This window comes from Schistocerca americana, chromosome 7 (genome assembly GCF_021461395.2).
Source record: "Schistocerca americana isolate TAMUIC-IGC-003095 chromosome 7, iqSchAmer2.1, whole genome shotgun sequence".
NCBI lineage: Eukaryota > Metazoa > Arthropoda > Insecta > Orthoptera > Acrididae > Schistocerca > Schistocerca americana.
Window position 1 is genome coordinate 122,178,981 of NC_060125.1, and position 27,413 is coordinate 122,206,393.

Sequence of the window (27,413 nt, forward strand, 5' to 3'; positions counted from 1 at the left end):
TCCACCTTTCGCAGCACTGCAGGCTGCTATTCTCCCATGGAGACGATCGTAGAGATGCTGGATGTAGTCCTGTGGAACGGCTTGCCATGCCATTTCCACCTGGCGCCTCAGTTGGACCAGCGTTCGTGCTGGACGTGCAGACCGCGTGAGACGACGCTTCATCCAGTCCCAAACATGCTCAATGGGGGACAGATCCGGAGATCTTGCTGGCCAGGGTAGTTGACTTACACCTTCTAGAGCACGTTGGGTGGCACGGGATACATGCGGACGTGCATTGTCCTGTTGGAACAGCAAGTTCCCTTGCCGGTCTAGGAATGGTAGAACGATGGGTTCGATGACGGTTTGGATGTACCGTGCACTATTCAGTGTCCCCTCGACGATCACCAATGGTGTACGGCCAGTGTAGGAGATAGCTCCCCACACCATGATGCCGGGTGTTGGCCCTGTGTGCCTCGGTCGTATGCAGTCCTGATTGTGGCGCTCACCTGCACGGCGCCAAACACGCATACGACCATCATTGGCACCAAGGCAGAAGCGACTCTCATCGCTGAAGACGACACGTCTTCATTCGTCCCTCCATTCACGCCTGTCGCGACACCACTGGAGGCGGGCTGCACGATGTTGGGTCGTGAGCGGAAGACGGCCTAACGGTGTGCGGGACCGTAGCCCAGCTTCATGGAGACGGTTGCGAATGGTCCTCGCCGATACCCCAGGAGCAACAGTGTCCCTAATTTGCTGGGAAGTGGCGGTGCGGTCCCCTACGGCACTGCGTAGGATCCTACGGTCTTGGCGTGCATCCGTGCGTCGCTGCGGTCCGGTCGCAGGTCGACGGGCACGTGCACCTTCCGCCGACCACTGGCAACAACATCGATGTACTGTGGAGACCTCACGCCCCACGTGTTGAGCAATTCGGTGGTACGTCCACCCGGCCTCCCGCATGCCCACTATACGCCCTCGCTCAAAGTCCGTCAACTGCACATACGGTTCACGTCCACGCTGTCGCGGCATGCTACCAGTGTTAAAGACTGTGATGGAGCTCCGTATGCCACGGCAAACTGGCTGACACTGACGGCGGCGGTGCACAAATGCTGCGCAGCTAGCGCCATTCGATGGCCAACACCGCGGTTCCTGGTGTGTCCGCTGTGCCGTGCGTGTGATCATTGCTTGTACAGCCCTCTCGCAGTGTCCGGAGCAAGTATGGTGGGTCTGACACACCGGTGTCAATGTGTTCTTTTTTCCATTTCCAGGAGTGTATTTCGCTCTGATCACCATGTTGCACCGACAATTAAACCTTGAAAAGTGGCCTACAGATCGTCAAATACGGGAAGACTCTTACTCAATTACACTGCTCTGCGAGTGAGGACATGGGTTTGAATATTAGAGCGTGAAACATATCTCCAGCCCTGCAATATATCATGTATAGCTTTCGACCACCAGACACTCGTACATATACCACGAAGACAGGCAGCACTGTATATACTCCTCGCAAAACTAGATATTTTCCTGCAGCCAACAGTCACAAGTCATCCACTCTGACACGTGACCAGAGTGCCCTCAGCAGACCGAAGTCATTCTCAGAACTGTTCTACAAATTTGGGCTCGTTTTGCTCTCGGCACAAACGCGTTACTGTTTCTGGTCTGGACTTGCTTGCTTGCTTGCTTTTCGACAGCCATCTCCAGACTCTGGGATTACAACAACACGTGTATTTTCGCATTGGTTTGTCATAATATTATACCATTTTCGCAGTACGTCTCGATATCAAGAACACATCAGTAACCTACCAATTGCTTGCACAACATAGTTCCGAAGATATGAACTGGAAATTATTTCTCTATAAACCCGAAACTTTAGCGAGGTGGAGCGCACTGTAAACCACTGAGTAACTACAAACTTACCACATCTGTCAAGACCTTTACGTGAGAACTCGAAAAAAATAGAAGAAACTGATATTTCCACACGCGAATACCAACGTCGGTGATGTAACAGATTCCAAATCATCCCTATAATTTAAAAAATCTACTAATGTGTTTCTCATGTCGAGAAAACCAGCATACCTGTCTTCCACCTATCTTTCACCTGCTAGATGCACACACCACAATCAATGTTGCTTCAACTAAATAAAGGCGCGAAATGTGCAGAAGCAGTCAAACGAACAATTTACATGGGATGGAATAACGGTCCAGCGCAAACACGCAGCCATATTGAATCTTCTCAAATTTCCACTCGATCACGAAAGCTATCCAATAGATATTACGTATTAGTTTACTAGTCTAGAGGACAACACAGTTAAGTTAACTACATTCTCCACTCCAACAGGTCTCTCCATTTGGAGGGCTCCTACCGTTAACGAGAAACGTGAATCATTCCCACCACAATCAAAATATCCACGGGTATGCTGCCGGTCTATAGTGTCCAACGGGCACAATATTTCGGCGATCAAACATGTCGCCATCATCAGGTGAACTGACGGACTGAGCTCCTGTGAACGTGCCGGCACGGAGATCCGTACGCTATGGCTGCTCAGAGGGAACTGGGTTCGGTCGCGGCGGCGGCCGATTTAAATACCCTCCGCCCGCGGCGCGCTCCCTCCGCCGTCCGCGCCCAGCGCCACGGTCGCGCGGTGGAACAGATTGCGACGGCGTCTGAGATGACGTCGGTGTGATGGCTCTGTCCGCCGTGGTCGTCACAACTATACGTCTGCTCGATTTACTCTTGATTAACCCGATCGCTGGTTCCCAAGCCTTGCTAAGATTATAGCCACAGTCACGGTTTATGAGGTCGTCATTGGTGCGAATTTCGATGGCCTCTCTAACAACGCTGTCCCAGTATCTCGACGTCTGTACCAGAATCCTCGTGCGGTCATACTCCATGGCGTGATTTTCCGACAAACAATGTTCAGCGACCGCCGACTTGCTCGGATACATCAGTCGAGTGTGCCTCTGGTGTTCACGGCATCGATCCTCGACGGTACGCATCGTCTGACCAATATACGACTTGCCACATTGACACGGAGTCTGGTACACGCCGGCCTTCCTCAAACCGAGGTCATCTTTGGCGCTCCCCCCAGTGCACGAGTTTTATTTGGAGGACAAAACACAGTTCCGACCCGGTGTTTCTTCAGAATGCGGGCGATTTTCCCCGAGAGTGCGCCTGTGTATGGAATAAATGCAGTGCCTACCTCCTTCTTCGTGACTTCATCCATCTCAACAGGTTGTGCTGCAGTGGTTGGGCGGAGAGCACGTTGAATCTGCCACTCTGAGTACCCATTTTTTCGAAATACAGTTCTCAGATGTTCCAATTCCTGGGGTAGACTCTCTGCGTCAGAGATAGTGCGCGCCCTATGTACTAGAGTTTTAAGTACCCCATTCCTCTGTGAAGGGTGGTGGCAGCTGTCTGCATGCAAATACAGATCAGTGTGCGTAGCCTTCCGATACACCCCATGACCTAGGGTGCCGTCAGCCCTTCTCTTGACCAAGACGTCAAGGAAAGGTAATTTACCCTCCGTTTCAGTCTCCATAGTGAATTTGATGTTGGGGTGTATGTCGCAGAAATTGTTAGTGCTGTTGAACAGGTTGCAGCTCGACTTCCGCCAGAATCAGCCGAGGAAATACTTGTCGTGCGTTGACGAAATCCAAGCCGATGAAGTCAAATATCAGTAGTAAAGAGAGGGCGGCCATTCGTGATCTGAGGGAGCGCTCTGAAATTGTTGTCTTACCGGCTGACAAAGGCAATGCTACAGTTGTTGTCTCCCATAAGGACTACACTGATAAGATGCAGAGCCTGCTAAATGGCGATTCCTACCGGAAGATCAGCGTTGACCCTACAAAGAAGGTGGAGAACAAGACGAGGGCGCTTCTCAAGGACGCAGATTTACCGGAGTGTGACGCTAAGAAATTGTTACCCCAAGGTCCGGTACCGCCTAGACTATATGGACTCCCGAAGGTTCACAAAGAGGGGGTACCATTACGTCCCATTGTCAGCAACATCAGGGCACCTACATATTTGTTGGCCAAATACCTGACGGGAATATTAAGTCCTTATGTGGGTAAATGCCCTCATCACATCCGTAATTCCGTGGATTTTGTTAAACGCCTCGATAGCTTCAGGTTGGATGAGTCAGATATCATGGTGAGTTTTGACGTCGTTTCCTTGTTTACGAAGGTACCCCTGCGAGAGTCACTAGAATTGATTAGTCAGAAGTTTGACGAGAAGACCACTGAACTTTTTAGGCATGTCTTGACTTCCACGTATTTTCTTTTTAATGGAGAATACTACGAACAAACGGAGGGAGTCGCCATGGGTAGCCCTCTCTCACCGGTGGTAGCGAATTTGTACATGGAGAACTTCGAGGCGGAAGCCCTGTCGTCATCCGTATGGAAACCTACTTGCTTTTTCCGTTACGTGGACGACACGTTCGTCATCTGGCCACATGGTACGGATAAACTCCTTGACTTCCTTACACATCTAAACTCCATACACCCCAACATCAAATTCACTATGGAGACTGAAACGGAGGGTAAATTACCTTTCCTTGACGTCTTGGTCAAGAGAAGGGCTGACGGCACCCTAGGTCATGGGGTGTATCGGAAGGCTACGCACACTGATCTGTATTTGCATGCAGACAGCTGCCACCACCCTTCACAGAGGAATGGGGTACTTAAAACTCTAGTACATAGGGCGCGCACTATCTCTGACGCAGAGAGTCTACCCCAGGAATTGGAACATCTGAGAACTGTATTTCGAAAAAATGGGTACTCAGAGTGGCAGATTCAACGTGCTCTCCGCCCAACCACTGCAGCACAACCTGTTGAGATGGATGAAGTCACGAGGGAGGAGGTAGGCACTGCATTTATTCCATACACAGGCGCACTCTCGGGGAAAATCGCCCGCATTCTGAAGAAACACCGGGTCGGAACTGTGTTTTGTCCTCCAAATAAAACTCGTGCACTGGTGGGGAGCGCCAAAGATGACCTCGGTTTGAGGAAGGCCGGCGTGTACCAGATTCCGTGTCAATGTGGCAAGTCGTATATTGGTCAGACGATGCGTACCGTCGAGGATCGATGCCGTGAACACCAGAGGCACACTCGACTGATGTATCCGAGCAAGTCGGCGGTCGCTGAACATTGTTTGTCGGAAAATCACGCCATGGAGTATGACCGCACGAGGATTCTGGTACAGACGTCGAGATACTGGGACAGCGTTGTTAGAGAGGCCATCGAAATTCGCACCAATGACGACCTCATAAACCGTGACTGTGGCTATAATCTTAGCAAGGCTTGGGAACCAGCGATCGGGTTAATCAAGAGTAAATCGAGCAGACGTATAGTTGTGACGACCACGGCGGACAGAGCCATCACACCGACGTCATCTCAGACGCCGTCGCAATCTGTTCCACCGCGCGACCGTGGCGCTGGGCGCGGACGGCGGAGGGAGCGCGCCGCGGGCGGAGGGTATTTAAATCGGCCGCCGCCGCGACCGAACCCAGTTCCCTCTGAGCAGCCATAGCGTACGGATCTCCGTGCCGGCACGTTCACAGGAGCTCAGTCCGTCAGTTCACCTGATGATGGCGACATGTTTGATCGCCGAAATATTGTGCCCGTTGGACACTATAGACCGGAAGCATACCCGTGGATATTTTGATTATCAAATACGCCGGGAGAAACTCAAGAATCACATTCCCACCACAGGTCAATGGCGCTGCACGCCAAGCACACATAGACAGTATCATCCTAGGAAAAAAACCGGCCTCATATATATTATATCCCTGTACTTACGACTAAATGTTGTGATTGTGGTCTTAGTTGGACGACATTCGACAATGAGTGAAGTATCAAAAATACACCCTGCTGACAGCTGTGGCTCAGCAAACAGAAGTATCGGTACCATTCTTATGACTTAACATGCTGTTCCCTTTGCTATCACAGTACTCCACGTCAAATCCATACCTTCCTTATGACTGGACATAGTCATTTCCTTTGCACATGTCAGAACACAAACACATGCTTTATAAGCCTGATGCTCAAGGCAAAACTATCATGCACCCCTTACTACTAAGTATAGTACTGCACTATTTTTATAAACAGGTTCTGTTAGGACAAGAATTTCCATGCAGACAAGCTGAAATATCATAAAAGCTTCTACAAAAGCGACCGTTAACTATTTCTGGGACACTATACATTTTCTGAGAGGTCGACTTGGCTCGTATTTTACATAGCCATATGACATCAGTATAACACTGAGAACCTTAGAGATGGTGAGTCGCCAAGCAGATTCTTCCTCAGTGATGTGTCAGTCACGCTGGGTGCACGGGCATGGCTAGACGCAGCTCGTGTGTCCTATTAGGATCACTAGGGAGAAAACAGCCTGTGTTATTCTGGAACAGATTTCTATAGCGCTATCCGTGACGTCAGTATCCACAGGTATAGCGTCAGCAACGGTAAACACATGTGCTGCCTAGAGGCGTTTGGTGTGTGGGACCAGTGTGAGAGTGTCTTGGAGTTCTGTGACTTCAGTATGACACTGTAAGAACTGTTACTCTACCCAAAAATAGACGCGACTTTCATCTGCTTGCTGTAGGCGGCAGCGGCGTGAGAGTGACGGCTCGCGCTGACTTGCGTCCAGCGGTGGCTCACGGCGGCGTCGACGCATGAGCGCCCTTCGAGCCTCTGATAAGTTGACGATAGGTCGAAAGTGTTTTTACATGCAAAGACTGTTTGTGCAGTACATTATTTCTGGCTGTTTAAGCATTGTGAGCGTGTTGGAAGAGCGTTATATATGCATTATTTCAGTGATTTACGAGTAGTTTGTAGGTCTGCACATTAGTGTACCGCAGTATTTCGGTGATTCTCGAGTAGTTTGCAGGTGTCTATGCTGTGTATTGCATTATTTTGACCATTTACGAGTTGATTTCGTGTCTGCAGATCAGTGTACTGCATTATTTACGAGTAGTTTGCATCTCTATGTGCAGTGTGGTGCATTATTTCGGAAAATTAGGATTTGTTTACATGTCTGCAGAGCGTTTAACGTGCGTTATTTCGGTAATTGATGTGATCCGAAGCATGTCAGATTATGTGTTTTGTATCAGTGTAATAAATAAACGATGTGAAATCCGTCCTTAAACAATTTGCTCGAAAATAAATAAAGTACACTCCTTCCTCTCTCCAGCAGCCCAGCACATGCTGAGTCATTTTCCCACCATTTTACCCCCAGACCGCCATCTAGGATTACATCATGGGAGCGATGACAGTGCCCTATTGTGTCAGTACTGTGTACTAGGTCAATTGGACTCCAGACCTCATGGTGGACAGACCAGATGGCGGTACTGCCTCAAATTGTTTAAATAAAGACTGGAAGCAAAATGAACACTTATGTCCACCACAGGCCGAGTTCTCTTTCCACCCATTCCTAGGAAGAGATGGCAGTTGGATGACTTAAGTTAGTGGAGGTAGCCCAAGTTAGGTATTCTACCCCATTTTCTTAGATGAGTATAGGTAGCTGTGGTGCGCTGTATTTTCCTGATGGGATTTGAACTTACCACCATTTTCTGGGGGACAAAAGGGGGGGGGGGGGGGGTTGACCTGTCTTGCCTCCAAAATCCAAACTTCCCACCAGGGGGGCGTGGCAGCGGGTCGTGGCACTTTCCCACCATCTTAGATAATGGTACTCGTGTCATCAGCTGTCTTCACAGTTGCCATCTCTAATGACGTCAGTCGCGTCATCAGCTGACGTCACGTAACGTCACACACCTGCGTCATCAGCTGCCGTCAAGGCCGCCACCTTGTATGATGTCATCAGATGACGTCACGGTCGCCATCTTGGATAACAGTACTTTGGGGTTTCACGAGCTTTGTCCCCAACTAATATTCCCCTGGAATTAAGCCTAAGAAATATGAAACGTTGCGCCGGTTGGTGGGTATAATTACCAAATCCAATAGCTGTAATGGTCTTGTCAAGACATCTACAACACTTCACAACAACGTACACAGCTATATAGCAAAAAAAAAAAAAAAAAAAAAGAAAAGCCAAGAAATGCAGATAAAGATGCTAGAGAGCAAAGTTTGAAACAAAATTCATTACGCCTTACAAAGGCTTACTCACAAAAATAAACGCACAAAAGCAGAACTTTCTATCTGGAGTACTATTGTAGATTAGGAGACCTAAGTGCCGTGGAAGAACGCGTGTCGGCATTGCTGTACAGGGTGCCTCTTCTCCGAGTCGTCAGGCACATTTTCTCTGCTGCCATTGCTTTGCGTGGCTGCAGTCAGCCGAAACAAACACCCCTCATCGCGTCTCTCATGGGGCGCGCTGTGTCGAAGGAATGCGTCGGTTCGTTCCCATTGCAAACAAAGCTATTTTTAAAGTAGAATAGTGCGTGCCTGTTCGATAGAGCGCTCCATTATTAGTCTAGTGCGATATTTATCGATATGTGTTAACAGAGACGAGGAGTAACTACTACTCCAGCAGCGACTCAGTAGCGCTGCACGCTTGGTGGCAGTAGTAAGCGCGGCCCAGGGCAGCGCCGTCGCTGCCGCAGTACTGGTCGTTCTTCGAGTTTTACCGTCCCTGGTAATACATATCGATAAAACGAATATCGGACTAGACTAATTTGGGAACGCTCTATCGAATGTGCACGTGCAATTCTACTTTGAAATAATTTTGTTTGTGATGGGAACCAAACCGACGCTATCCGTTGTCAATGCGCGTTGCGTGAGAGACGTGATGAGCGAAAATCGTTTGAGCTGACACCAGATGCGCAGTGAACAAACGAAATTGCAAATTTCTCCTTCGTGGGGGACCACAGTCAAAAGAATTTTTTTAAAGAAATTTCCGCCATTTGACTTAATTGATCGTTTATTTTACACAGTCACGATTTCGGCCTTCCCACACACCCACAACGCAGAGTATTCCACCCCTCAGCCACCCCAGGACATCCGACTCGCCCTCAGCTGTCTTTGTCTCCCCACTCCCCACAATGTTCACACTCTTGTCAACTACGGCCGCGGTCGTCTCGCGGTTCTAGGCGCGCAGTCCGGAGCCGTGCGTCTGCTACGGTCGCAGTTTCGAATCCTGCCTCGGGCATGGATGTGTGTGATGTCCTTAGTTTAGTTAGGTTTAAGTAGTTCTAAGTTCTAGGGGACTGATAACCACAGCAGTTGAGTCCCATAGTGCTCAGAGCCATTTGAACCAACTGCCCTTCCCCCTTGACGCCCACTACCACCCATCTTCACTGTTCCTCTACTGGAGAGTCGTGTTCTGTTTCTGAGTTTTGTGGCAGTCCCGCCGTTATTCACGTGACGTGCAAGTTGTTAAATTAGTGAGTTACGACTTTAAAATATTACAGCAACGCTATCTTTTCGGGATCAAAATTTTATTGTGTGTCTTAAACGATTATATTCACACTCTGGACAAGGAGTATTACAATGTAATCGTGTAAGAGTTACCAACATGTGTCGTAAGGGCATGTTAAGCATGAAGCTAAACAAATATCTACCTCCCCTTTCTTGGTAACACATAGATCATACGGCTCACATAGTAGTGCCGCTTGGTTACGGTCTCTGCCACTGTTTCTGTTCCGGCGTAACGACTAACGCCGGTACGAATATGAAGAACGTAAGAGCAGAGAGGGCAGTGAGACGATGTCAACCAATAGCCCGCTGACCAGGACCGCACCACGGCAGGAGCGGCCTCTGCAAGAAGAGAACACAGCAGCCAGCCTCGGCCGGACAGTAAAGACGGACACTGGTAGACTCGGACTAGAAGTGAGCACTAGAAGAGCTGTTACTTGTGATCCATATCCATTACTTGCATGAACATTGTGTATAGCGAAACACATTGATTATTTGCACGTTGCCAATAGCTTGCGAGACGACATAACCAAAGTTAAATATCGTCAATCTACATTATTGTAATAAAAGCCATTAATGTGATTTGCTTGAATTGTTGTACAGCTATCCGAGAAGGCAGCATCCTTTAGGCAACCTATAAGAGACGAGTGGGCAGGAGTCCACAGTTTCGACATACGTTAACGTCACTTGACGAACAGAAGTGACGAATGCAGGTCGCGGGAATATAATGGCTGTTAAATACGCCATACTGTTAATGGTTTTTCACTGTGCACAATGTCTGCTATATTATGTATGTTCGATATGTACTCATGCCGTGTAATATGACAACTGCTATGTAAGACAAGGTTTTTTTTCTTTTTTTTTACGATGACATGTCATTGATAGGTCTGATGTATTTTACCATGTAAGTAATGTTTCAAAATACGTAATAACTTCTTGTTCGTACGCCAGCAAATAAATGATATGTATGCTGTATTAATTTTCAGTCGAACATCCGCATGAGAATGGCTGTAAAGCCGAAATCATGATTGCGTACAAGACGGGGCTTGTGCAGAAAGTAAGTTCCGATCGATTGCGAAATAGAAACCACAGTGAAAACAAGAAAAATTTTATTTGCAATAGGTACACCTTCCACCTACTTCTTTACATAGTCGTCGCCCCAGCTTCGAGTTTTGTCGTAGTGTTGTATCAACTTTCCAATATCCTCGTCACAGTAAGCACCCGCCTGTGGATCAGCGTGGATGACTCCCTTTTTCAGTCACGTAGCCTCCCATTTGCAATGAAGGCTCGCAACAAATAAAACCGACAAGTATAAGCAACATTACTATGAACCTCGTGTAGTACGTAATTTCGACTGATCCATGGAATTCCAAAGACACACGCTGGATAGCTAACATACTGCTGTATTTGCTACGAATTTATGAGTACCTATCGAACGTGAGCAGGACTGATGCAGCAGACGTACCTCTCCCCCCCCCCCTCCCCTCCTGCTCTACATGTGAAGCAAATAGGGTATACCGGGAAAAAAATTGGCAACAAAAATACAATTCTAGGACCACGTCGACGGTGGGATAGCTTTCCAACACATGTAACTCTCACAGCATTAGGTTACTATAAAACTGGCAAATAGACGTGCAGAGAATCATGCAGGTCATTGCCACATGCAAACGCGATTGAGAAATGGTCACAGTGAAAAAAGACAAAAAAAAGCTTGTCACCACACTATAAGAACTGACAGACTTCAAACACCGTATAGCAATAAGCAAATCTTCCGAAGACCAATCCAAAATGTGAACAATACATGTACAATGGCAACTGGAAAAGCGAGTTGCACACACCTGATGATACTGTAGCCAGCAGCATATTTATGATGAGATGCTACTCATATCTGCCAGCGCTACATATCTAGGAAGTATGAGAGCAGACGTCAGCATGTGAGCCTGCACACCGTCCTGAGAATACTGATTGGTCTTGAGATGTGCAACAAATCTCTTGCACGACTCAAAGAAAGAGTCATTTCATTGGCTCCAAGCATCCACGGGAAAAATCATATGCAAACTGAGAGTTGAGGGCAGTCTCCGAGGAGTAGCGGTCCAGAGCTGTTTTCCAACGGCTTTCGTCGTATACCCGGCACCGCCTGGGTCGCAGTGCCGGCCGCGCGCCGACGGCGATTCACAGTGACGGCAGAGTGCGCCGCCTGGTGAAGACCCGTAACAGCCAGACCAATAGAAACGTGCTAAAATGAACTCACATTACGCGCCCGTGAGCTGCTGCCTACAGACTTATTAACACAAAAAGTACTTGTACTCGTTATAATAATAGTATCAGTAGATGTACCACCACGAATCGGCCTCTCATATATCGTTAGAGCTACAATAACAAAATGTTGTTGATGACAAATCAAAAATCAGAACGCTAATACTTCCGGCAGGTCAGGTAGCAGAGTCTACATGCACAGCGAAACTTTATGAAGTCGATGGTACGGGGAGGGAAACGTCTTGAGACAAATATGCAGTAACCTGGGTCATGTCTGCCGTCGTGATGGGACTCATTAAGAAAAACATTTTGATAACGTATGTAGTGTTACATTACGATCAGTGTATTACAAGACAGATCCATACGCTGTTTCCTACGAAGAAGAAAAAAGAGTAATTTTGCTTACCAACTTCGTAACAGTTACTGTTTCGTCGCTGTAACGCATTTTTTATAAACCATTATAGACCGTGATTCTCTTTTTCTTAAAGTGGAGTATCAAGTTATTGCGTCTTACCATTGCCGGATAATTCACAGCACTTACATACCTAGCTAAAATAGAAGATGTATTCGAATTTTAGGAGTCATAATCAGAAAAGATGTGACGCCCAGTTCCATCTGAGCTAGTATTAGTCCCCTACAGAAAACGAATTTCGGACAGATCTCGGCAACCTTAATACATCAGCTCCACAAACAACGTCTCCTATACGTACCGGGAAGGTAAATTCTATCCTATATCGCAACCAGCCAGACCCTATAGAGCAGAAGCTTACATGTCATGTGCATTCTCACTAGAATGTTCCATACTGATTTGTCTATGACGAATCGGCAGTCGGCTGGATGTGCAACATAGAATAACACCAAAAAAATGGTTCAAATGGCTCTGAGCACTATGGGACTTAACATCTCAGGTCATCAGTCCCCTAGAACTTAGAACTACTTAAACCTAACTAACCTAAGGACATCACACACATCCATGCCCGAGGCAGGATTCGAACCTGCGACCGTAGCGGTCGCGCGGTTCCAGACTGAAGCGCCTAGAACCGCTCGGCCACCAGCGGCCGGCAAGCTGTAGACCATAATGCTATTGTCCGTACCGCGTTGAGCCTTTATCGGTCCAGTTTAGTGGGGATGGACGTGCCTCCACACAGTCAAATCTACATTAATACTATAAATGGCTGTAAGCTGATCCCATGTCACTCCATCTTAGTAATTTTGTATACCAACAACTTCGCTGTTAACAAGTAGGTCAGCCTCTGGAATGCACGTAACCACGTTCAGTAATTAAGAATATAGGGTGACAGTTCTGTAACCAACTATTCGAGCTGATTGTGAGTAATACGTGTGCCTCTTTGCGCGTCATATCTATTTGAACTCGCTGGAATCTTGTGTTTTAGATATCTCAACCTGTATTAGTACTTGCCACCTCTCTCTTCCATCTGTCATCTTTTATGTGTGTATGGTAAACACAGGATGACGATCATTCGTACCAACGACAGAAAACAAAATCTGAGAAAAAATGGAAGCACCTTCGATCACATAGTGTCGCTACGCTACCAACAACCTAATATACACCTGCTCGATACGTCCTTCAGACATCTATACAACCACCTGTTACGCGCTATCTTTCCATTACGAGAATCACTCTGACCAGTTCCCCTCACCTCTCAATGTTTTTAATACACTAGTAAAGCCTCTGGGGAACTTGACGCTTTTGGCGGATTTAGAAACCATAAATAATAACCATGTCTTCCATTCTTGATTCAGTAGCGTATACCAGACCCTTAGCTGTAACAAGTCTGACAAACAGATGTTCATCCCATCTCTTCCGCATTGAGAGGGGGAAGAAACACACTACGTGGTCAAAAGTACCAGGATACGTCTGTACGCGAGATTTCCGCACTCCTAAACATCCCCAGGTCCACTGTTTCTGATGTGATAGTGAAGTGGGAACGTGAAGAGATACGTACCACACATAAGCGTACAGGCCGACCTCGTATGTTTACTGGCAGAGACCGACGACAGTTGAAGAAGGTCGTAATGTGTAATAGGCAGACATCTATCGAGAAGTAATTCCAAACTGCATCAGGATCCACTACAAGTACTATGACAGTTACCCGGGAGGTGAGAATACTTGGATTTCATGGTGGAGCGGCTGTTCATAAGCCACACATCACGCCGGTAAATGCCAAACGACGCCTCGCTTGGTGTAAGGAGCGTAAACATTGGACGACTGAATAGTGGAACAACGTTGTGCGGAGTGACGAATCACGGTAAATAATGTGGCGATCCGATGGCAGTGTGTGGATATGGCAAATGCCCGGTGGACGTCATCTGCCAGCGTGTGTAGTGCCAACAGTAAAATTCGGAGGCGGTGATGTTATGCTGTGGTCGTGCTTTTCATGGAGGGGGCTTGCAGCCCTTGTTGTTTTGCGTGGCACTATCACAGCACAGGCCTTCATTGATGTTTTAAGCACCTTCTTGGTTCCCACAGTTGAAGAGCATTTCGGGGATCTTTCAAAACGATCGAGCAGCTGCTCATAGCGCACGGCTTATGGCGGAGTGGTTACACAACAATAACATCCCTGTAATGGACTGGCCTGCACAGAGTCCTGACCTGAATCATGTAAAACACCTTTGGGATGATTAGGAACGCCGACTTTGTGCCTCTCCTCAGTGTAGCACTCCGTGAAGAATGGGCTGCCATCCCCTAAGAAACCTTCAGCACCTGATTGAACGTATCCCTGCGAGAGTGGAAGCTGTCATCTAGACTAAGGGTGGGCCAACACCATACTGAATTCCAGCTTTATCGATGGAGGGCGCGAGGAACTTGTAAGTCATTTTGAGCCATTTTGATCGCATAGAGTATGTTTCTCCGGCATACTAATTTACTTACGAGGATTGGACCACGGCGACCCAGATGATTCAGTTACGACATCAGCGGTGGCCCACCACGCATATCTGCCGTTGTCAGTATTGTTTTTGGTTATCAGTCTCAATCCAGTGATTTCCTTACCTGACGGTGTTGCGGAGGACAATGTCTTGGATTGATAGAAGTACGTTTCTCATGCTTTACTATAGTACTTTGGAGCAATACTTACGTCTTCATCGTTGGAGTCCGTGTTCAGAATTTCCATGTAGATAACTAAAACTGAATGCAGACAGAACGTAGCTAAAAAACATCCCTCAGTCTTGAGTTTCAAGACATTTTAAGGCTATTTCTAAATATTATTATTACCTCAAGTGGACAAACTGCTGCTTTTCTGCAAGTTATCCGTTAGCTGACACCACAAGTATGTAATTGGTACAGAGTACAGCCGGCCGGGGTGGCCGAGCGGTTCTAGGCGCTACAGTCTGGAACCGCGCGACCGCTGCGGTCGCAGGTTCGAATCCTGCTTCGGGCATGGATGCGTGTGATGTCCTTAGGTTAGTTAGGTTTAAGTAGTTCTAAGTTCTAGGGGACCATAGATGTTAAGTCTCATAGTGCTCAGAGCCATTTATGTAATTGGCACAGAGTACAGCCGGCCGGGGTGGCCGTGCGGTTCTAGGCGCTACAGTCTGGAACCGCGCGACCGCTACGGTCGCAGGTTCGAATCCTGCCTCGGTCATGGATAAGTGTGCTGTCCTTAGGTTAGTTAGGTTTAATTAGTTCTAAGTTATAGGGGACTGATGACCTCAGAAGTTAAGTCTACCTTTGTAATTGTATATTTCACTTTTTTTACTAGATGTAGTTTAACATGCCTACTAAAACATATGAAAGCAAAGTAAGTAGAATGCCTGGTAAGATGGCCTGTTAGCCCTAATCTTGCCAGGTTAAATAAATAAACAAAATATAGCACGACAGTACTCCTGGTGAAGCACTCTGGTTACAAATATCAGTCCATATCTTCTTCCTCCAGTAAATCTTTACAACACTGACTGTTGCGTCTTATATTTATAGAAGAGGTAATTACAGCACCACAAAAAGAGGCTAGCACTGATGTGGAATCAACCATTAGGATTAATGCTGCGGTGCCTTCTAGGTAAGGGCGAGAACATCTGGGATCGGATGCTGCACGAACATCCAGAGTACAGCTCCAACGGCGACAATGGGGACGTGGCTTGTGATTCGTACCACAAGTACCAGGAGGACGTGCAGATGCTGAAGGCGCTCGGGGTGAGTCCTCTTCTCCGCTCGGGTGAGCGTAAAGTGTTTACTTGATTACAAAAGTTTATTTCTGCTAGGTACAGCTATGCCGTTCGTTGCAAATGGTAGCTTAACTCATAAAGATTTTTATGGATGCACTTCCTCATGTGCTCCGTTTGTTGCCAGTAGAACGTCTAGACAATATTCACTTTCTCTCCACGTCTTTGCCTCTACAGCATCTCGTATTCTTGGCGTAAGAGTTTCCACACCAGGTACTTGGGAACTGAACACTTTATCGTAACGTAAGCCGACAAAAAGATTCAAGAGAGGTTGTGTCTGATGAACTGGTGGCCACGATGCTAGACTGTCTCTACCGATCTATCTGTCCGGAAAGATTCTATCCAAGAACTGTTAAACATCTAACCGCCAGGCAAGCTGTGCAAGATCGTTTTGAAAAACTACCCTCTGTTGAAAGTTCTGTAACTGAGGCGCAACGTGAAACTGCGACATGTCCAGTTGAACTGTTGCCGTAACGCTGTGCTAAATGAAAAAGAGCGGTTCAATAATTTTGTTGTGCATTAAGCCACTAAGCTCATTCACTTCGGCCTGTCCCTCATCTGTTGTAACATAATATGAGATGCAGGTTCTACACCCTACATATGTGGACATTGTGCTTTCTTACATTCCCAGGAATGTGAAAAGCCTTTTCATCGGAAAAAGCCGGCCGAAGTGGCCGCGCGGTTAAAGGCGCTGCAGTCTGGAACCGCAAGACAGCTACGGTCGCAGGTTCGAATCCAGCCTCGGGTATGGATGTTTGTGATGTACTTAGGATAGTTAGGTTTAACTAGTTCTAAGTTCTAGGGGACTAATGACCTTAGCAGTTGAGTCCCATAGTGCTCAGAGCCATTTGAACCAGCCATCGGAAAAACAAACTTAAGATAATCATTATCTTCATTGATTCTTAACCAGCATGTTCCTAGAAAATGCTGCACATGTGAGCCTAGCATCTAAGCTCGAAGGAGTTGCACTTTGTATGCGTGGAAATGTAGCCATTTGGGTAAAACCTGCACCACAGTGCTCTGAGGTATGCCTGTTTCTCAGATTATACGACGCGTCGATTTCCGTGGAGAGTTTTAAAACGCTGTAGGCGCGGTTATCAGCAGTGTCGACACTCACCTCGTCACCACGCTGCCAGTCACTTTAAACTTTTCACACAAACCTTCGATGCTCTTAACATCTGGGACATCTCGAGCATACACACTTGGGAACCGCCGCTGAAATGACCATGTTTTCTGAAACGTGAAAAGACATTGTGCTCTCTACTGCATTGATGCCATTGTGGTCACCGGAACTTCTAAATTACGCCTCTGCGACAGGAGAGAGGGAAGAGAGAGAGAGAGCAGATGCGGCCAGAGCATATCTAGAAGTGTACCCAAAGGGAGTTCATGAGGTAAGCTACCATTTACAAAAGACAAACAATGGAAAGACATGTGGAAGTGCATCCAAAAAAACTTTATACGTTAAACTACCATTTCACACAAATCGCATAGCTGTATGTAGCACAGTTATTTAGGAATAAGTTTTACAGCCAGGAAAAATGATACATACGAGGGTGAGTCACATGAAAACCTTAAATAGTTTTTTAAATATTATTTATTGTGCAGGAGTGGTACAAAGCTGTATCACTTTTCTACATAATCTCCCCCACGCTCAAGTCCTCCAGCGCTTACAAAGTGCTTAAATTCCAGTAGAAAAAGATTCTTTTGTTAGTCCGTGCAACCGCTCATGCACCGCGTGGCGTACGTCTTCATCAAAACGGAACTTCTTTCCTCACATTGCGTCTTTGAGTGGTCTCAACATATGGAAATCACTTGGGGCAAGGTTTGGTGAGTATGGTGGATGAGGAAGACACACAAAATGCAGGTCTGTAAATGTTGTAACTATTGTACGGGCAGTGCGGGGCCTTGCATTGTCATGTTGCTAAAGGACACCTGCTGACAGCAATCCACGTCGCTTTGATTTGATTGCAGGCCGCCGATGATTTTTTAGGAGATCTGTATATGATGCACTGGTAACAGTGGTCCCTCTGGGCATGTAATGCTCCAAAATGACGCCTTTTTCGTCCCAAAAGACAGTCTACATAACCTTCCCTGCTGATGGCTCTGTTCGAAACTTCTTTGGTTTTGGTGATGAGGAATGGCGCCATTCCTTGCTCGCTCTCTTCGTTTCCGGTAGGTGGAAGTGACCCAGGTTTCGTCCCCAGTAACGATTCTTGCAAGGAAGCCATCACCTTCTTGTTTAAAGCCCCGAAGAAGTTCTTCACAAGCATCAACACGTCATTCTCTCATTTCAGGAGTCAGCTGCCGTGGCACCCATCTTGCAGACACTTTGTGAAACTGGAGCTCATCATGCACAATGTGGTGTGCTGACCCATGACTAATCTGTAAATATGCTGCAGTGTCATTCAGTGTCACTCTGCGGCTTTCCTTCAGTAGGCCTATGGCTTCAACTGCTGCAATGTTCTGTGGAGCCACAACTCGTTGTGCCTGACCTGGACGAGGAGCATCTTCCACTGACGTCACACCATTTGCGAACTTCCTGCTCCATTCGTAGACTTGCTGCTGTGACAAACATGGATCACCGTACTGAACCTTCATTCGTCGATGAATTTCAATAGGTTTCACACGTTCACTACGCAAAAACTGAATAACAGAATACTGTTCTTCCCTAGTGCAAGTCGCAAGTGGGGTGGCCATCTTTATACTGATACTGCGACGGTGTGTGTGCATCTGCACTATGCTCCACCTACAGGCCATTCTGAACGCTGTTTGTAGCATGCTTACCAACTTACAGGATAACGGCGCTAAACTTCGATTTGTTATTACAAATTTAAAGTTTTCATTTGACTCACCCTCGTACATGTTGAAATTTTCCGATTCTAGCAAACTTAAGCATCTCCTAGGAGAGGACACAGCAATCGGTGTAATTAGTGAACAGATAACCGCCAAAAGTGACGTATTACACTGCCTGAAAGTGAAGCACTCAGAAGGCATGGTAGGAACTCAATGTAACTTCGTACAGGTACATATCTTCATCGAGTATATACACGCGTTCAATAAGTAATGCAACATATTCTTTCCTGAAAGTAGTTTGCTTCAATTCAGGATTCCAACACACCATATTATTCCCCACTCTTTTGCCTTAGACATCCTGTTTCTCGACATTATCTCTGTTCAGTGCGACAGCCTTACATCACCTTACAGGGGGGACCTGTATGCTCGCATGCTACCACTCTACTGGTCGACGTCGGAGCCAACGTCTTGCTGCATCAGTAAACTCCCCATCACCCATGTACAGCTTCTCGCAGAGTGCATCCTTCGTTGGGCCTAACAGATGAAAGTCGGAAGGTGCCGGAACCGGCTCATAGGTGGAATGAGGAAGAAAAGTCCAGTGAAGTTTTGTTGGCTTCTGTCGGGGGGCACAAACTTGCGTGAATTCTTATGATGTAGAAGTTCGTTTGCGACGAGGAACACGTTGATATCGTTTGACCAGTTTCATGAGGGAAGCAAAATATACTTCAGCGTTGATCGTTGCACCATGAGGGAGGACATCAAACAGAATAACCACTTCAAAGTCCCAGAGGACCATCGCCATGACTTTACCAGCTGAGGATGCGGCTTTGACTTTGTCTTTGGAGGACAGCTGGTGTGGCGCCATTCTATTCCATTAGAAGTGATGAACCCGTTGTTCATTGCCTGTAACAACGTTCGACAAAAACTGTAACGATGAACAGATGGTCGTTCTTTGCTCTTTACGGTCTTCTTTTAGGCGGTAAGGATCCTAGCGGGCACACACCTTTGAGTTCTCCAACTGATAGACAAGTGTGTCAGCACTGTCAACAGGTATGTTCAGTTATGCAGCGAGTTTGATTGTGATCCGGTGATCACCTAGGATGAGAGTGTCCGGACGTTCCAACGCTGCAGAAGTCACAGGTGTATGCGGATGGGTGGCACGCGGGAGGTCGAACATGTTCGAGCAACATTTTTGCGATGATCACAGACGCCTCACCCAACGACTAACCGTGCTTTTATTCACTGCCAGGTCTCCGCAGTCATTCGCATGCACTCATAAATATTTTCGATGCTCTGATTTTCTGTAAAGAGAGACTCTTTGCTTGGAATGCACCTGCTTTACAATCGCCATTTCGAAGGCCACCTATCGAAATTTTACAAAACTATAGGGTCTGCACGGGGCATATTTCACGATGTCCCACAACAAATTCATTTTTTCAACCGATACTGGCCGAGAAATATATTGTGTTGCATTACAAACTGAATGCCCCTCGTAAATGATTAGAGCTGTAATTCTCTGTGTTACGTAGAACAGCGACCAGAGTGTATTATTCTTGTATGTATTACGTGTTATTACAACCTGTTAGGCCAAAAAACTGGCGAGAACAGCGTCAGATGTGGAGTGACCCCTGTGAAGAACACATCCGATGATGATGCTTGGTTTGTGGGGCGCTGAACTGCGCGGTCATCAGTGCCCGTACAAAGTCCGAAGTTTTTTCACAGTCCAATTTTTCACAGTCCAATCTAGCCACTGTCACGAATGATGACGATGATGATGAAATGATGAGGATAACACAAACACCCAGTCCCTGGGCAGAGAAAATCCCCAACCCGGTCGGGAATCGAACCCAGGACCCCGTGATCCAGAGGTAGCAACGCTAGCCACCAGACCACGAGCTGCGGACGAAGAGCACAGATGTCTCTTACTCCTGTAAAACAGCGTGTCACCTCGTGTCACTTTCAATGGGGCTTTATAGAGGGTATCGATACTGTCAAGCTCGTCGAACCCTGCAATATCAATTTGTGGAGCATTCGGATGTGACAGTGGTCCGATGTTGGACAGTACTCGTTGTGAAGTTTCTGGTGTACCACGTCTGATGACAGCAAGGAAGGACCGCTGTATTCTACATCGAGCACATAGTAACGCCTCTTATATATCCGTCTGCCATCCGAGAGCAAGTATTTTGCTGAGTGTATTATCGTCATCCTGCACCATTGGTCGGAGGTTAGCAGCAACCGAACTAGCAAATAATCGTCCCATACATAGGCTGGCTGCCATTAACCACTGAAATGGCTCCGTTCGGAGTGACATTGCACTGTGGCGTGGTCCTGTACTGTCACGGGTGACCATCGTCGTCAAGTATAGCGGAGACCTGCGGAGAGGTCCCGTTCTTCCACTGTCTTACGGAGGCGCAGCTGTACGTCATAGTGCGGCGAACTGTGAGGTATGACTTCACGACACAGTTGGTACTGACAGAGGCAACTCTGATGTCAGAGACATCCTTCGTCCTCGTGTTTACCTCTCACGCGACGGTATCGTGGTGCCGTTTTACAGCAGGTCAAACCTCGTCTACACATGGCACGTATTCTATGAACTAATGCGTGATGTTAAGTCAGACACGTGGTCAGCAATACATCCCATATCAGTCACCAATATAAAATTTGTGCACCAGTTCGGGTGTCAACTCTGTCGCGATTCAGTATCCACGATTTCAAGGACTAGTTACGAAGCTGTGGGCCATCTGCCCTCAGGAGAGGATATAACTTTTTTTCTTTCTTTCTTTCTTTTTTTTTTTTTATTCATCAGTATTCTGACCAGTTTCACGTGGCCCACTAAGAATTCCTCTCCTGCGCCAACCTCTTCATCTCTGAGTAGCACCTGCAGCCTATGTCCTCAATTATTTGCTGAACGTATTTCAATCTCTGTCTTCCTCTACAGTTTTTGCCCTCTACAGCTCCCTCTTGTAGTACGCAAGTCATTTCCTGATGCCTTAGCAGATGTCCTATCATCCTGTCCCTTCTCCTTGTTAGTGTACTCCACATATACCTTTTTCTCTCCGATTCTGCGCAGAACCTCCTCATTCCTCACCTTATCAGTCCACCTAATTTTCAACATTCGTTTGTAACACCACATCCCAAATGCTTCCATTCTCGGTTTTCCCACAGTCCATGTTTCATTACCATACACTTCTGTGCTCTAAAATTCTCAAAAATCTCTTCCTGAAATTAAGGCCTGTGTTTGATACTAGTACACTTCTCTTGGCCAGGAATGCCGTTTTTGCCATTGCTAGTCTGCTTTTGATGTCCTTCTTGCTCCGTCATTGGTTACTTTGCTGCCTAGGTAGCAGAATTCCATGATTTCATCTACCTGGCGACCAGCAATCCTGATAACTTACTCACTGTTCTCATTTCTACTCCTTTCATCTTTCTTAGATTTACTCAATACTGTGCACTCTTAGAATGTTCGTTCCACTCACCAGATCATGTAATTCTTCTTCACTATCACTCAGGACAGCAACGTCATCAGAGAATCGTATCACTGATATCCTTTCACATTCAATTTTAATGCCACTCCTGATCCTTTCTTTTATTTCCATCATTGCTTCTTCGATGTACGGATTGAATAGCAGTAGCGGAAAGATCATATCCCTGCCATACACCCTTTTTAATCCGAGCACTGCGTTCTTGGCTGACCACTCTTGTTATTCTCTCTTGGCTCTTGTGAGTATTGTATATTATCCGTCTCTCCCTATAGCTTATCAATATTTTTCTCAGAATTTCACACATCTTTCACCATATTACATTGTCGAACGCTTTATCCAGGGCAACAAATCCTATGAACGTGTTTTTATTTGTCTTAGGTGCCTTTACTTTTCCTAAAGCCAAACTGATCTTCATCTAATACATCTTCAATTTTCTCTTTCATTCGTCTGTATATTATTCTTGTCAGTAAACTTGTCAGCTCTTGCGGTCTTCGGAATTGTGTGGGTAATATTTTTCCGAAGGTCAGATGGTATGTCGCCAAACTCATACATTCTACCCACAAACTTGAGTAGTCGTTTTGTTGCCACTTCCCACAGTGATTTTAGAAATTCTGATGGAATGTTTCTATCTTTTCTCCGTTATTTGATCTTAATTCCTCCAAGGTTCTTCTAAATTCAGATTCTAATACTGGATCCTCTAACTTCAAATTCAACTCCTGTTTTATCTTCTATCAAATCAGACAAATATTGCCCGTCACAGAGAGCTTCAATGTAATCTTTCCACCTATCCTCTTTCTCCTCTGCATTTAACAGTGAAATTACCGTTTCATTCTTGCTGTTAGCTACCTTGCTTTTCATTTCACCGAAGGTTGTTTTGACTTTCCTATTTGCTGAGCCAGTCCTTCCAACAGTGATTTTTCTGTTTCGATTTCTTTACATTTTTCATGCAGCCGTTTCGTCTTAGATTCCCTGCATTCCTATTTATTTCATTCCTCAGCGACTTGTACTTCTGTATTCCTGAATATCTCTGAACTTTTTGTACTTTATTCTTTCATCGACAAAATGAAGTATTTCTTCTGTTACACATGGTTTCTTTGCAGTCACCTTCTTTGTGCCTGTATTTTTCTTTCCAACTTCTGTGATCGCCCTTTTTAGAGATGTCCATTCCTCTTTAACTGTACTGCCTCCTGACTCCTGAGCTATTCATTGTTGCTGCATGCATAGCCTAAGAGAACTTCAAGCATATTTCGTCATTCCTTAGTACTCATGACACCCTTACCAAGTGAATCAGTATATTTACCCGTGCCAGAGCCATACCTACGTCATGATCATACTATGTTCCTTGTAAATTTGACGCGCGTTTTTAATCGCTTTAAGAACGTGACATACCCTTCAACCCACGAGGTTTCGTTCCATTCGTTCATCCCCTTCTGCGTGCTTCACTTTGTTTTTTTCAGGCAGTGTATTTTAGCCTTGTGATGCCCTGTTTATTTCAAGGAACGATACACACAAGTTGACATTTTCCAGTTCTAGGCAAACGCTGGCATCTCATGGAGGGGACACAGCGACAAATGTAAGTAATACACAGATAAACGCCACAGGTTTCTTCTTGCTGAGTTTAGGTATTTCCTATCGTCAGACACTATCGTTAGATGTTCATTATCCTAATGACACCACGTCAGAGATTTAAAACTCCGTTCGGTACCATAATTAAAACGAAATGGTCTGAGTTGGATGTGACACTTATCTCGCGCCTGATCATCGAAACTAGTCAAATAGACCAAATAATTCGCGACCTGCACCTGTGCATTAATTTTCAGTCTCACAGTTATTTCCCGGTCTGCAAACAGCATTTTCTAAACCTCCTTAGCATTTATGGTAACCATAAAGTACTTTCGATACGTGTGAGTGGGTGCTGAGTAGCTGAACCTACCCGCAATAGGTGGACGTGTACCGGTTCTCCATCTCGTGGGCGCGCATCCTGCCCACCGGGGACCTCGACGTCATCAACCAGCCGGGCATCGACTACTACAACAACCTCATCAACGAGCTGCTCGCGAACGGAATTCAGCCTATGGTAAGTAATAAAGTATCTTGCAGCGAACTTTACTCACAATTGCTCCATCTGGCTGGAGAGACAGCATCAAAACATGGTTAATTGTTTTTCACGACATGATTAAGTCACTCTCAGAGAATGCACGCTCCCGTAATTTTTGAAAACAAAAAAATCCCGCTGTGTTTTCAGATATCTACAGAAAATACAATAAAAAGCAACAGTGATGTAACACAAGTAATTGATTCAGTGTATGGAGGAAATTAGTGAAATGTTTTTGGTTGTGTAACGGTATATTTTCTTGGACAACCCTTGACTTAAAAGGAAAATATTTATTGTAGAAAAGTGGTTGACCCATAGTTATGATGCACTTGCCTGTCCTGGAATCTAAGCATTATAAACGCACTATGACAGAAATCTTCGCTTTTGAAATTCATTAGAAGCACTCCACATCAATTTAACAGTACTAGTATCCACAGCTACAATACTAGAACAGCGTATGACCCACATTTACTCTTGACTAAACTTGTCAATGACTCAGAAATATGTTCATCATAGCGTACAACCACAAAAATCTTTGATCATATATCCAACAACTGATATTGTCTAACAAGAAGGAAAGAAAAAATTAAATATAGCTTAAAAACCGTTTCTTCCGAAAACATTCTTCTATTTTATAGACAAGACTCCAAAACCAACAGCATTAGTAGTATAGAAGACAATTCTGTTCACTTTTGTCGTCAAATTTAAGTACTATTCGTTAGTGACATGAGTAGTATGAAAGATTAATACGTTTATTTTCATGGAGTTTATGCTGCGGTGCTTTTTAGTGATGTCAGTGAGGGGAGTGCATATACCAAACAGACAAACGAATGAGACGTACTTACCCTTTAAATTGACTCGTTCTACATAATTTCAGCGAAAATTGTGCCATTGATTACGAATAAAGAACTTGAACAAGCTGATGCTATGCTGTAATGTGACGTATTTCATTTTGGATTTTCTGTTGCATCTAAAATGGTTCATGAAGTAAGAATAACGTGAGAAATATTTCATCAAGAACACAGTTGTCCAAAGTGTCCGCCTAGATGAACATCCATATAAGACAGACAAAACTATCCAATATCTATATACTTCACGAAGAAGTGCCTACAAATAATTCAGAAACTGGCGGGCAGTTTGCAGTCTGAGGGTCAAAAGCCGTATATCGTCATGTCTCCTTCTACTGTAGAGCAAATACTGATGTAAAACTCTCATTGGGTCTGATACCACTAGAATACTGTGTGTTAGCCAAGTAACTACTTAGCCACACGTCTAATTATGCTATTCCAAGCCTATCTGTTTGTTTTTGAAAGTGATAAATGCTCCCCTTTCATTTCAAATTCACAGGCGCACTGAAAAAAGCTGAGCACATAATTGAACGCCAGTCATAGCAACCTGTATTTTTCATTGCAAACTTTCCCTTCGTACAGGTACATACCATCGGTGGGATTGTAAATGATTAGAGTTGGAATTCTCGGTAACAGGTAGAACTGCCAGTACAGTGTACTAGTTTGTTCGTGTTTAGTTATGATACCAGTCCTGGTAGGGCACGTAAGGGGCGCTCACAGCATCAGACGTTGAATGAACGCTGTGAAGGACCACAGAAGTGCCGCCTACTCGTGTGAGACAGCGTTGTCAGAACCTTACAGTGTTTCAATGGGACCTCCTTGTGGGCCTCCATTTGGCCGATAGGTCCAGCGATGGAATATCCTGTTCTGTGAGGCATTTGGGAGTGGAAATAGCCTTGCTTGTCAAAACATTAGGGCAGGCATACTTGTCATCTAGGTTCCGGTTGACCACGTCTGACCACTACAACGGAGGATCGCCGGATTGTGCATCGAGAATGTTGTAACCTCTTCACACCTGTGCCACCCACCTGAGAACTAGTAATGGTCTCCCTGCAGCATCCCGCACTATTCGTCAGGGTCCAGCAGCAGCCACGCGAAGGGATTCCTGACCTACGAGCAGGGCGCCGTTTAACATCACAACACGAACGGCTGCATCTGGAGTGTTTCTGTGCAATGCTGACGAATGTCACCGCATTGTGTTCAGCAATGAATTGTGGTTCTGCACAACCGCAAATGACCTTGGGAGAGGTCGTATACTTACAATGTTATGGAGAGACACAGCGGTTTTACTCCTGTTGTCACGGTGTGGTGAGCTATCGGGTACGACTTCAAGTTAAGACTGGTAGTGATCCATGGAGCTCTAACAGCGCAACAGTACATCGTCGACACGCTGTGATGTCACGTGTTGGGCTGCACACGGAAAGAAAGCGGGCTACCTGTGCAGGGAGGCCCGGTGCGAGGCGGCTTTACCCAGCGTGGGAAATATCCACTTGTTATGAAATGAACTGGCACGCAACGGCAGCTGGGTGGCCGAACCGAGCCGGAATCTGCGAGACATTCTTTGCCCGCTTTTGGCGCGCCGGTTGGCGATATGCTGTGCTGACAGAACTGAAGCGCACGCGCTGCCATATTTCTCAAACGATTTCACAGAAACTAAGGGGTTAAAAAAGATTTTTTGTGATACATACAGCTTTATATGGTTCAAATGGCTCTGAGCACTATGAGACTTAACTTCTGAGGTCATCAGTCCCCTAGAACTTAGAACTACTGAAACCTAACTAACCTAAGGACATCACACACATCCATGTCCGAGGCAGGATCCGAACCTGCGACCGTAGCGGTCGCGCAGTTCCAGACTGTAGCACCTAGTACCGCTCGGCCACCTTTTCCGGCATACAGCTTTATAGAATGAGATTTTCACTCTGCAGCGGAGTGTGCGCTGATATGAAACTTCCTGGCAGATTAAAACTGTGTGCCGGACCGAGACTCGAACTCGGGACCTTTGCCTTTCGCCTTTGCCCGCGAAAGGCAAAGGTCCCGAGTTCGAGTCTCGGTCCGGCACACAGTTTTTGTGGTGTCACCGCCAGACACCACACTTGCTAGGTGGTAGCTTTTAAATCGGCCGCGGTCCGGTAGAATAAGTCGGAGCCGCGTGTCGCCACTGTCAGTGATCGCAGACCGAGCGCCACCACACGGCAGGTGTAGAGAGACGTACTAGCACTCGCCCCAGTTGTACAGACGACTTTGCCAGAAGGGGATCACTGACAATTACGCTCTCAATTGCCGAGACGATAGTTAGCCTAGCCTTCAGCTACATTTGCTACGACCTAGCAAGGCGCCGTATTCAATTGCTAATTACTATTATGAAGCATGTATCATCAAGAGCGATGTTCTACAATTATGGATTAAAGT

General features: G+C 46.1%; 1 protein-coding gene across 1 annotated transcript in view; it reads left to right on the top strand.

Annotated features, from left to right (window-relative positions):
• Positions 1-27,413, top strand: part of LOC124622405 (myrosinase 1-like) — a 169,058-nt gene that overhangs the window by 19,114 nt on the left and 122,531 nt on the right. The window contains exons 2-3 of the mRNA XM_047148093.1: positions 15,621-15,754; positions 24,001-24,135. Of these exons, the coding sequence (XP_047004049.1) occupies positions 15,621-15,754; positions 24,001-24,135 (269 nt within the window). The remainder of the gene's footprint in view (positions 1-15,620; positions 15,755-24,000; positions 24,136-27,413) is intronic.